Source organism: Oryctolagus cuniculus, chromosome 7, assembly GCF_964237555.1.
Source record: "Oryctolagus cuniculus chromosome 7, mOryCun1.1, whole genome shotgun sequence".
NCBI lineage: Eukaryota > Metazoa > Chordata > Mammalia > Lagomorpha > Leporidae > Oryctolagus > Oryctolagus cuniculus.
The window spans coordinates 105,510,193-105,522,729 of NC_091438.1; the positions used below are offsets into that span (position 1 = coordinate 105,510,193).

Below are 12,537 nucleotides of genomic sequence, written 5' to 3' on the forward strand. Positions count from 1 at the left end.
TAAATTTCTAATGTATCTATTCTTTGAACAATTTTAATCACCTTGAAAAGGTACCCACCACTATGTGAGGTACTAAAATAATTTGTCTTATTTCTACTCCAATTTTTGAAAGTTTAAGCAACTTTCTCCCTTTGGTGTTGGAATTGATAATTTGTGGAGCAGTAGTTGGGAGGGTTATGAATTTGGAGTTGGAAGCCTATCTGTACGTGAGATTTGTTTCCTAGAATTCCTGCCACTGGGTCAGAATTGTAGATACAGGTTTTAAATAATATTCATGTCTTAGTACTTTTACTACACATATGTGTGACCTTTTCCTACTTAAAGAAATTCTGATTTATAAACATTCACACTCACTAATAATAACATAGGAAGACTAAAGTATATTTATATAACAAAAATGAGTTTTTGCTTCCTCAGAAGGTTCTTTTAAATATCCGATGTCTTAGAAATGTTTGTGAATCTATGTAAATAACTAAAGTCACACCTATGAAAGTTTAAATTATTTTATTTTGTAGGAAAAGTTTTTCTTGGGGCGTTAAAATGACTGTATTTGCAATGATTATTGGAGCCTTTGTAGCTGCCAGGTAAGTTTGGGCTAATATATACCACATAATTGTCAGTAATTATTGCTAATAAATGATCATTATCAGTAAAAATAATTGTTTATAGTCTGAGTACCAAACATATCCTTGAAAAGCACACAAAAAAGTTTCAAAAAAAAATCTTTCTGGTTCTATTAAGGTTAGGGCTGGTGACATTAAGATTCTTGGGATCTTAAGAGTTCGTTGAATACAATTAGAATTTGTTACTGTCTTCTTACTGAGTACTTTCCAAGTAGCACTTAATCTGTTCAGTGTTGCACATTTCTGTGTTCTCACAACCACTCCTGAAGTGTGGGTGTAATTTTGCTATTTCATAGCTGAGAAAACTAAAACTTAAGTCAGGAACTTGCTGAAGGTCGCACAGCTAGCCAAGGTGCAGAGCTGGGATTTGAGCCTGTGCCTGCCTTTGTAGCCTGTGTGATTTTATAACCCATGTGGCAGTCTTCCTCTTTGTATGCTGCAAAAGAAATTTAGCGTCTGCCCTTCTGTGAGCTGGAGAAAACAGCAGTGCCTCGTTTGCCTTGTAGAATAATGAATAACAGCATGCTTTATTTGGCTTCCCTTAAGATGTACCACAAATACCGTAACACTATTCGATTAAATGAATACTAAACGTTTCCCTGTGTTTCATAAGTTTCAATTTTAAATATATGGTGAAAGTTTACACCCCAAAACTCAGAAGATTGAAGTGGTGGCTAGAAGGCATCTATGTTGTACTCAGCTCAGGCCGTGCATATATGGCTTTGCTGATGCCACAGAGTCTGTCTGACACGCATTTCCTCTCTGAGAGCTCCAGTGTTCCTGCACTGGCTCATGTACCTTCCTCATGTCCCTGTGTTATAGGCAGCAGAAAATATTGTGAGTCAAATCCTGCTTTACCCCAGCTCTGCAAGTGAAATTTCATTCTAAAAACAAACAGCGGCACGACTGGTTACTAGAATTTAATTATATAGCTGACCGCTCCTCCTTCTAGATTCTGTTTCCTTTCTTCTTCTTCGAGACGCTCGGCTAACCTCTAAATGGTGTGCTTGATGCTGTTGGGATCCACACACGTACACAACAGCAGGGCTTCTTCAGGCTGACTCTGGCCTGGGAAAGCTTCTGAGGGGGATTGCTGTCTGGACCAGCCTTGTCTAATTAGAACCTTTGACTTGGGAAAGGGAATTGAAAGAAGTCAGAGGCTTGTGAGACTGCTTAGGGTAGGTGGCCTGTGCATTAGGCTAGCTCTACCTCGGACTGCAGTGGCGTTGAGCTCCTCAGAAGTCTTGGTTCTGTTTAACAGATTAGCTGGAAGTCTGTAGTATTATCACAGTCATCAGAGGTGAGGCCACTGTTGTAGTGAGGGTGCTAAAGAATGCCGGAGGCATACTTGTCTCAGATTTTCATTTATTCTGTTGAATTTACTGAGTTCTTGTTGTGTGCCTGGTACTCTACTAAGCACCAGAAATTTTCAGTTTTCTCAATCCAACCAGTTAAATCTTGCAGGTTTTTTGAGCAGTTATTTAAGTTCCTGCTGTGTGCTTAGACACTGCTGTAGCTTGATGAGATCAAGAACTAACCACAGTTCACGCTTCAGAAATTCCATCCGGTGACCCGGCTGCCTGTGCTGGATAGTCCTACCTTTTGTGTGAAGCTTTGCACGGTGATACTTAACAACTTCATCCTTTTGATTGCCTTATCTGTGAAATTGAAGCTTCTGTCTGTTTCACAGATTTACTGTGATGGTGGATTTGGTTGCTTGTTCTTTCCTGACTTTGACTTCAAAGCAGTGTTGTTAACTGATATGATTGATTATTGCTAATGCTCTGTTTCAGTGTTAGTGATTCTTGTTTATAAAACAATCCCTTTTTGAGCATGACATTGCAAACTGTGACCAGGAAGCAAGGAATACTAGCAGCTTACAAAACGTCTAATGTTCACTTAGATAAGATGTTCTTGCAGATAGTTTGGAGGTATTTAAAATGAAATGTGTGTTCTTTAAATCTAAGTTGTTCTTAAAGTGTTGCTTATGTTTTGCAGCTCCGACTTGGCATTTGATCTGGAAGGATATGTTTTTATTCTGATAAACGATGTCCTGACAGCAGCAAATGGTGCATACGTAAAACAAAAATTAGATTCAAAAGTACGTAATAATCTAAAGCTTATTTAATTGATGTTTGGGGAATGATAATGTCGATTCATCAAGGAAAAAACCAGGGATAATGAAAAACACTTAGGCATAGGAAAGACATGAGGGGGTCTCTGAGACTAAGATGCCAATACTTGGGTGCTCACAGAAGGAACTATTTTTAATTAATTAGCACTTTAGGCTTTATTGGTGGCTTTTCTAGAAGGGATTATGTGACTGTTGACTTCTTAAGAGTGGGGTAGGGGAAGTCAGGAAGTTCGTTAGAGAAGAATGTCATAAATGTTTGTGGCTGTGTTGTAGAGCAGTTTGCTAAGGAACCTGGAATAAGAAAGAGAAATGGCTGGAATCCCTCAGGTGATTTGAATGCAAGTGAGTGTTGGAAGCGGTTGCAGAGTGAGGGTGGCCTTTGTGTATTTTCCCTCGAAGAAGTGGGATGCTTTAGGCAGCAACCAGGATCTCTGTCCCCCTGTCTCAGGGCAACACTGAGTACCTGTTTGAAATCTCATACACGGGAACTTTGTATTCCTTAGTTCTTCGCCTTCTGCTTGTAGCCTGTGCACAAGGGCTTTTTAAGATTTTTTTGTGTGTTTACTTCGTATTTTGAATATAGTCACATTTAATTTTACTTTTAGATCAGAAAGCTAAGTGTTTGAGCCACACTGTTCTTGGAACATCACTTTCTGAGGTGGCTTCACTGTGAGAAACAGCTCTTGGAGCTCAGCTCTCTGTGTCATGGCTGGTTATTGAGGGAGCACTCCTTGACGTCATGATGTATCCTGTGTGAGGATGCAGAGGAAATGTTTGTCATAACTGTCACTGCAGGTTTTCCTGAGTAGCTGCAAGGTTTTTATCTCATAATTAAGTCTTCTAACCATCTGTCTCATTTTGCTATCTGTATTTTCTCTGCAGTTGGATCACCCTCTCTGCTTAGTTTGCTCTGCCGGATGTATAGTGTTTTTTAAACTACTTCAGATCATAAATATAAAAGTCCTACTCAATAGCAGTGTTGGTATCAAGTTGGTGTTATCTCAGCCTGGGGCTTTGCCTTCTCTTCTAGAAAAGAACTGTAGATTGTGTGGCTGTCCCAGCCGATTTCATTATTCTCATAGAATTTTTGTTTTGGAATGACTGAAGAATCAAGGACAGTGTGATTTGTTTGCAACACAAAAGTACCCCTTTTGTGTCTTGTCCTATACTTGCTTGCCTTGATGACTATGAGAATTGCATTAAAAGTTTTTTTTATTGACAGTATTTATAGATATTCATGGGCCATAGTGCAACATTTCAATGCATGTATACACTGTGTAGGATAATCAACAGTTTTGACATTTCCTTGTAGTTGTTCATGAAATATATAATAAATTATTTAAGGGAAGCTACTACTAAAAATTTTCATGTTGTTTAAATAGAGAAAAGAAAACAATTAAAAGTTAGAATTCTGTTGTTTTCTTTAAGATCTGTTGCTTTGGAAAGCAGATACTAATATTAGTATTTCATTTGTCTGGCAGCTTCAGCTGTCTAAAGCAGTTCCGCCCAGTAGAATTCTCTGTGCTGATGGAAATCTTCTATATCTCTGCTGTCCATTATCACTAGCCTCCACATACATGGCTGTTGAGCATCTGAAAAGTGACTAATATATTGCTAGGAAAGGAGTTAGTAGCTTTATGTAACTAAGATTAAATTTAAATAGCTACCTGTGGCTGGTGGCTACTATTGTAGCACAGTCTAGAGTACTTAGAACCTAGGAAGAAGTAAAGGTTTCTGTGTGTTTCACTCGTAGGAGAGCCCTTTAGTTCCTCATTCAGAATTGATTGATGACTGACTGGTGTCACAGCTCTTAAGGTCATGGATCTGCTTTTGCAAGCTTGCAAATTGGAAGCCACCAACTTGAAGGTGGAATTCTTTGTAGAGACAGGGCTTACCAACAGTATGAAAAGTGTACCAACGACTAGAAAAATAAACAGGAACACTATAAAAGACAGAAGTACTGAAACAAAGTACACAGGGGCTATTAAGCAGCATTCCAGGCAACACTGTAAAAGAACATAATACACTAACATGTCTATGATGAAACCCTATGTCAGATTTTTGTCTGTGTAAAAGGTGGGGAGAAAGGCATTCAAAACAGTTACAGTGTGAGAGGAATAGCAGAACAGGTTCGGCGTTTATGGCTTTGTTGTGTGTCAGTTATCTAGCTGGTGCCTGTCTGTGCAGATGTGCCCACATGCACCTCCTCTGCCTCCTGGATGACAGTCATGGCAGGCTGATGGACAGGAAACCTGTTATTTTTCATTTGAGAAACACACACACACCCAGAGGAGAGTTCCCATCTGCTGGTTCACCCCACAGATGCCTGTCATGGCTGGGGGCTGAAACTAGAAGCCAGGCACTCGGTCCAGGTCTACCTTGTGGGTGGCAGGAACCCAGTTACTTGAGTCATTGTTCCTGCCTCCCAGGATCTGCATTAGCAGGAAGCTGGATCAGAAGTCAAACCCAGGCTTTCTGATGTGAAACAAGCATCTCAGTGACAGGCTAAAGCCCTGCCTGGAGCACCCGTTTTTAAAGGTTTTGTCCCAGTATGACTTTTCCTGCTGCCATACACCTGAGGCCCATTTTTTGATGCTTATGACTGGAAGCAATCCGTAGTTTGGTTTATCCTAGAAGCAGCATGGCCATACTAAGATGCTCTAAATGAATTGGGAATTTTATTACCTATGGTTTTACGACTGCACGAGACAAATGGCATAAAGGCGTACTGCTGCATTTTAGAGCTAAGTGCAGCTGTTGAAGTTAAAAACACTTTGAAAAGAGTGACACAGAATGATGCATATGTGTATTTGGGGTGGTATTCTATATGAGGCTTTGTAGATTTATCTGCCAGAACCAAATGAAACATGTAATTATTTACTATCCTAGGAGCTGGGAAAATATGGTCTGCTCTACTACAATGCACTGTTCATGATTCTGCCCACCCTGGCCATTGCATATTTTACAGGAGATGCGCAAAAGGTAAGACTTTCTAATTATGGTTTAATGCTTATGTGAATGAATTACATTATTGTTTATGATTTTGCAAGATAGACGTTTGGGTTGTTAAAAACAGAAATGTACTTATTAAGTGGTCAAAAGCTGAAAAGGTACTCGTTAGCTTGCTAATGTCTTGCTAACCTTTTTTCTTGGCATAAGCATTGGACTGTTCTAAAATAGCTCAAAACAGCTCTGGCTGTCAACATAAAAATAGTGCATGCTAACTCCTGCTCTTTTGTTATATGGCAGGATAGAGGCAGGAAGTTTTTGCGTTTCTGCTGAACTATAAAACACAAGAATGAGAGCAAACTATCCTTGAATCATAAAAAAAATTCTGAAGCAATAAAATTGTTTAAACCGTAAACAAAATGCTGCACGTCACTAGCAATTCACAGTTTTTGTATACTGTTGTCTTTCTGGCTTAAATCCCAGGCTATTTTTCTCCCCCTTAGGAGTTATTTAGCACTGTGTGGTGAATTTAACTGTATAAATGCTGATGCAGTATATTATAATATAAATATAAATATTGTAACTGGTATAGTAGCTTCCTAGTTTTCTTCAAATGTTGAAGTAAGTAAACCCAGAATAGGGTGTCAAAATAAATGCGAAGCAGATTTTTTCTCTAAAATCTATGTTCATAGAACAAAAATTGATACCCTATTAGGATTCACAGAATTTTACAAACTAAATAGAAATCCAGAATTCTACCAAAGATTTCTGCACCAGATGCCGTCTCATAATTCCTCTTACTAGTGGCTTCTTCAGAATAAATAAGTTGATCATTCATTCTTAAGACAGTGACAATTCCCATAAATCAGTGGGAGCTGAAATAAAAGGTTCTAGAAGGCAGTTAGGCTGTTGCACAATTGTTCTTGAACGCAAGGGCAGGAAATTGACAGCTCTTGAAGTTTTATTCATTCATTCTTCATCAAGACATCTTTTAAAGATCTGGCACAGGTCATCTTGAATATGTGTATAAATATTATAATAAATTAAGACCTGGCTACCAGCAGACCTAAACATGGGCCCAAAGTAGGAAAAAACTGTTCCTCTTAGAATGTTGAATATATGGGGCCAGCGCCATGGCTCACTTGGTTAATCCTCCGCCTGCACTTCCGGCATCCCATATGGGCGCCGGGTTCAAGTCGGGCTGCTCCTCTTCCAGTCCAGCTCTCTGCTATGGCCTGGGAAAGCAGTGGAGGATGGTGCAAGTGCTTGGGTGCCTGTACCCACGTGGGAGACCAGGAAGAAGCACCTGGCTCCTGGCTTTGGATCGGCATAGCTCCAGCCGTAGCAGCTATCTGGGGAGTGAACCAATGGAAAGAAGACTTTTCTCTGTCTTTCTCCCTCACTGTCTAACTCTATCTGTCAAATAAATAAATTTAAAAAAATTAAAAAAAAAGAATGTTGAATATATATTTTGTGACTGTGAAAAAAAGTGGAACAAGAAACTAACATTTATTGAGTCTCTGTTATGTGCTCATCACTTTTGGATATGAAATCTAATGTCTGCCTAGCAGCTCTAGAAAGTTTGAACCACCCCTACTTTTCCAAGGTAAGTAGAACCTCAGAGAGAGTAGCAGAGTTGCTCAAAGTGATACTGTTGGTGCCAGTAGAGTCAGAATTTAAACCCAAGCCCAGTGCTAAAGACCCTGGTCTTCCCACAGTGTTCTGCCTTCTGGAAACCTTGGCAGAAGCACCCTTCCTTCTTCAGTCTGGGGGCAAGAAGGGTGACGTGAAATAGCCCCTTCACGGCAGGACAGATGAGCCCAAATCTTGAGACCAATCTGTATGTGAGGAAGTTGGAAGAAGTAATATGGTTATGTATTCTAAGGACTTAGCCCGAGTTGAGATTTTCAGGTTGAAACTTTGACTAGTAGCTTGTAGCCACCTGAAGAAACTGGCCAGGGAAGACATTTCTTCATTCCAGAGTGATGATAGTTTATACTGTTACAGAAGAATTCATGCTTATTTCAAAGTTCAGCAACTTACATTCCATTTGAAATGCTTTAGTATAATTAGAATTTTTATTCATAGTATAAAAAATTGCTTTGCCACTTGTATTAGGATTAGATTTTGATTTTTCTTGGATTCTTGGATTTTTTTTAGATTTATTTATTTGAAAGTCATAATTACATAGAGGAGAGGCAGAGAGAGAGAGAGAAAGAGAGGGAATTGTTCTTTTCTTCAGTTTTTAAACAAAGGAGTGGAATTTGAGTAGTCTGTTTTTCCAATGAATTTGTTAGAAAGGCTTATTTAGGGGAATGGCATTTCATCTAAATATTTTCCCGTTGGGATGACAGACTAATTATGGGAGCTGAGCTTATTGTTTTGTAGTCACACCCCATCAGCATTTTGGGTTTCACATAAATGTTTGCTCATCCTCACTCTTGCTACTAATTACTGTCATTTTTTTAAAAAGTTTATTGGGGTACGGATGGACTCACTGGCTTTCTTACAATCCCATGCTTTTTCTTTCAACATTCCTTCCTTCTTAACATGCTCTCCCTCAACATGCTCATACGAGGTGCTGTTGTGTGTCTCACTGTACAAGGCTCAACAGATAAGAAACAAGATAATGAACCATGTTCTTACCTTTGAGGACTATCTAGTCTGTCAGGGGAGCAGAACCGCCAGTCTAAGATCAGCCTATTGGTACAGGTTCTGTGGAAGAAGTGTTGTGAGGGCATTGTGGAGAAATCGCAGTGGGTCGGTCAGTTCTACCTCCTTGTTGGGTTTGAGGTCCAGTGTGTGTTCTCACAGCTAACGTGAGCCTAGTGCTCCCTGGTAACCCATGCTGATAAACTGCTGTCACCTGTTAGACCCAGGGCCACTGTGCATGGAAACTCTGTGTGTTGATTGAAAAGATCCAAGCATAAATGATGAAATGGAAAAGCCCATTGCAAAACAGTGTACATGGAATGCTACCTTTGGTTAAAATAAAGAGAGAAAAAAATCATCTTTCTATATTTATCTATTTCATTCATGTGTTTAAGTAACCAAACTCTAGAAGAATATACAGTAAACTAATTTTACCAGCAAATTTTTGTACAGGTTTGAGAGAACAGGGTAGGTAGCACAGAAGTGTGAGTGAGACTTTTCAAATTGTTTACCTTTCTATATTTTTTGATTATAGGGCCATGTGTGTGTGTGTGTGTGTGTGTATATATATATATATATATATATATAAGATTTTTACTATATGTGAAAGGAACACTAGAAAAAGATAGCACTTTTCTCTAAGTGATGACTGTCCTGTGATTGAGTGCCAAGTTTGGAAGTAACCAGAGGAGGTGGAGCAGATCCATTTGTTCTCTCATTATTCAGAGCTGCAGACTCTTGACCTGGGATGCAAACTGAAGCAAAATCAGACCCAGATTATTTTCTTAAAGTCTCACTGTTCACCTTAGATAAAGAGGGGAAACTTCCCTCTGCTAGTACAGGAATCCCGCAGGAGGCAAGTTTCAATTGAGCAACTCACCCTCATGAGCCCATGGCACTTGTGTAAGTTCTTGGCAGAGCATTCTGATGAGAAACCAAACCCGTCTGTGGGTGTGTGTCCTTTACTTTTTTTAAAAGTATGCATCTTGAAACTTTCAAACATTTCTCTTTTTCCTTTTTTAAAAAATCTGTGTATCCTGCAGAAGCCAGCTCACCGTTCACAGTAGGTGTCTGGTTAACATAGGTGGAGGTGGCATGGACCTCACCAGACCAAGGCCCTCTACAGTGTCAGCACAGATTGCATTTACATGTGTTCATTGCTGCCTCCAAAAGTACATGTTTGCAGCACAAAGACAGCGATTCAGAGTTGCAGGAGTTGGAGGTTGGCTTTCTGGCAGCACACCCTGCTAGGTGTTCTCATGTAGGGACAGGGGAACAGTCCCCTCGCTGTCAGTCTCACAAGGCTAGTACTGTAGGCACTAGTTCCCTGGATAATGTCTTCATTATATCACTCGTTATATTACGTGCCCAGAGGAGTTACAGGGCAAGTTGCCACACAAAATCGTCTACCTGGATGGTCTCTGACTAAGCGCTGGTGACTGAATAACAGATTTTGGGCTGTTGCTTTAGCCTGTCCAGGGTTATTCATCTTTTCTGGGTCACTCATGAGACGATACAAATTGGTTCTCAGACTCTGAATTATTCTCCCCGCATACAGAGATAGATAAATTACCATCTGCCTTTTGGGCCCTGGTGTTTTCATAGGTAAAACCAGTCAATTGGATCAGTCTTAACATTTGGATGAATAGATGTTTTCTCTTTGCCTGTGTATTGTTTAACTGACAGAGTAATGTGTTTAACCATGTTTACCTTTCAAAATATACCATTTTAAGTAAGAGCAAGTGACCTTGTTGGTAAGCTGGAGGCTGAAATTTCTTTTTTCAATGATTTATTTGAAAGGCACAGTTATAGAGAGAGAAATAAAGATCTTCCATCCGTTGGTTCATTTCCCAAATGGCCATGATGGCTGGGGCTTAGCCAGAATGAACTAGGAGCCAGGAGCTTCTTCTGGGTTTCCATATGGATGCAGGTGCCCAAGCACTTGGGCCATCCTCTGCTGGTTTCCCCAGGCACATTAGCAGGGAGCTGGATCAGAAGTGGAGTAGCTGGGTCTTGAACTATCATTCTGGTGGGATGCTGGTGTAGCAGGAGGCGGCTTTTACCTGCTAAGCCACAACGCTGGCCCCTGGAGTGTGTAATTTTATCATCATACATAGGTTTTATCTGTGTGGCAGAGCCTACTGAAAGGTAGTGAGGATACCTGGGCTCCAGTTCCTACTGTGCCAGGAGCAGGGGACAGAGCAGGAGGGGTTGTGGCAGATGGTTATAGTAGTGAAGTGTGGGGTGGGTAGCAGCATCCCTGGCTTCGTGAACTCATCTAATTTTCCCAAGGTAGAGAGAGAATCAAGATGATTGTTTATACCACGGACAGTCTCTCTGCCTTACTAAGTTGCCTAGCAGTTTACTTTTGGAAGAGGATTCAGTTTTTTTTTCCTCAATGGTTTTTTGGAGAAGAATTTAAAAAATGGAATGATAACTTTCACCCAGTTATATTTCTTTACCATTATGTTCAAAGATGACATGGTTTGCTTTTAGACTTTACGGTAAACAAGGAGGCCTCAAAACACTAAAAGAAAAAGTCTTAGTTGACACTGGGAATTCAGATTTCAAGTTGATGACTCCCTGCTTAGCAGGTTCTCCTGGAAGTGGGACTGGTTGCACCTAAGACTGAAGTATACATTGAGGATATCATGCTTTTTACTAGAGTAAGGGCAGTACACTGGTGCTAATGTTATCCTATGCCTCTCATAGACATTGCCTAGAAGTCACAATACTGGATAACCTTATTGCTAAACCTAGATGTGGCCTCTGTCTGTTTACCAAGTCGGTGGTCTTGACAGCTAGAATCAAACCGTTGGCGCTGGTAGCAAAGATACAGTCTGATTGCAACTCTGGACTAGATATTAGTTAGTTATTGATTATATAGTTTTAGTGCCTAATCTTGCTCAAGTAACTCTCTCTCTTAATTTCCTTAACCTAGGCAACTAAAGAGCAAACATTTAAAAATTGTCCTTTTTATCCAAGTATTTTCATTTAGCTAAAAATCTTATTCACACCTGACATCTAGTTACAGAAGTTGTAGGCCCGAATAGCCTTTGACCTTTGCTTCTGTGACCTTCTCTGCAGGCTGCAGTGTGTCCATGGCCTGTGGTAGAGCTCTACGCTACCAGTACTTTCTGAAAGAAGCCACATCTGTATGCTCAGTCCGCAAACACAGACTCCTTTCGGACGTGACTAAGTTTTCAGGCCTGGGGCAGAACCTGCTTAGTCCTGTGCTGCACACAGAATGACCAGGCAGGTCATTCTTTCCGCAGTGGCCCTTTACCAGAACTTTCCCCAGAGGAAGATGTTTTAATTCTTTTTTTACACGTGCTCTGTGCCTTATGCATTTCCTATTTGCTATGGTTTGCATATGATATAGCTCCTGAACTTATAGACGGTTAAGTCTCAAAACATGGATTGCTGATTTTAAAAGGGTGGCGGCTTGGTCTAGGAGGTGGCCCACTGTGAGGACCTGTAGTCACTGGAAAGTAGTTCTCATGGGAGGGTTGGTTATGAAGCTGGAGCCAGGCCTGGCTGCTCGCGCCTGGTGTCCTGGCTCGCCACATGAGCGTTCCTTCACACACGCTCCCACCATTGCTGTGTTCAGGCCACGGGGCCCTCCCCATCTTGGACCATGAACCTCTAAAGCTGTAAGCTGAGCACCTCTTTTCTCTTCTTAAATGCTTCCTCTCTGATATCCTAGTGACAGAAAGACTCGCTGGCAGATCTGCCCTGAGCGGTAACAGTGGTGGAAGCTCTGGTGGACATTCTGTAAGTCCTGTATACCTGTAAAGTGTCTGCGTTTTGTTCTTAGTTGCTCCTTAGAGAGGGCTTATGGCACACTCTGCCTTCTACCTTTGTCATAGAGAAAGAGGCCCCTACAGGTCAATATTACAGCCTCACAGAAAGTTAAAGGCACAGGTGGAACTGCTCTTTGCTCTCTGGTCTGGTGACTGTAACCCTGTGGAACCATCAAGGAAACAACTCGAGAGTGTGTTGCTTTGCCTTTGTTTTTCGCAGGTGGCACATATGGAAAGGCTCTTGATTGTGGAGCTGGACAGGCACTGAGAAGCTAGAATAATTTTGCTAAGTTACTTAACATTTCGGAGTGTGGCACGTAAGACGCAGTAGATTTTAAAGAAGTTTTTTCTGGGCCGGCGCCGCAGCTCACTAGGC

The 12,537-nt window shown here is 40.8% G+C and overlaps 1 protein-coding gene across 1 annotated transcript in view; it reads left to right on the top strand.

Annotated features, from left to right (window-relative positions):
• The window catches only part of SLC35D1 (solute carrier family 35 member D1), a 54,505-nt gene that overhangs the window by 4,070 nt on the left and 37,898 nt on the right, over positions 1 to 12,537 (top strand). Inside the window, exons 6-8 of the mRNA XM_051856391.2 lie at positions 516 to 584; positions 2,622 to 2,724; positions 5,647 to 5,739. Of these exons, the coding sequence (XP_051712351.2) occupies positions 516 to 584; positions 2,622 to 2,724; positions 5,647 to 5,739 (265 nt within the window). The remainder of the gene's footprint in view (positions 1 to 515; positions 585 to 2,621; positions 2,725 to 5,646; positions 5,740 to 12,537) is intronic.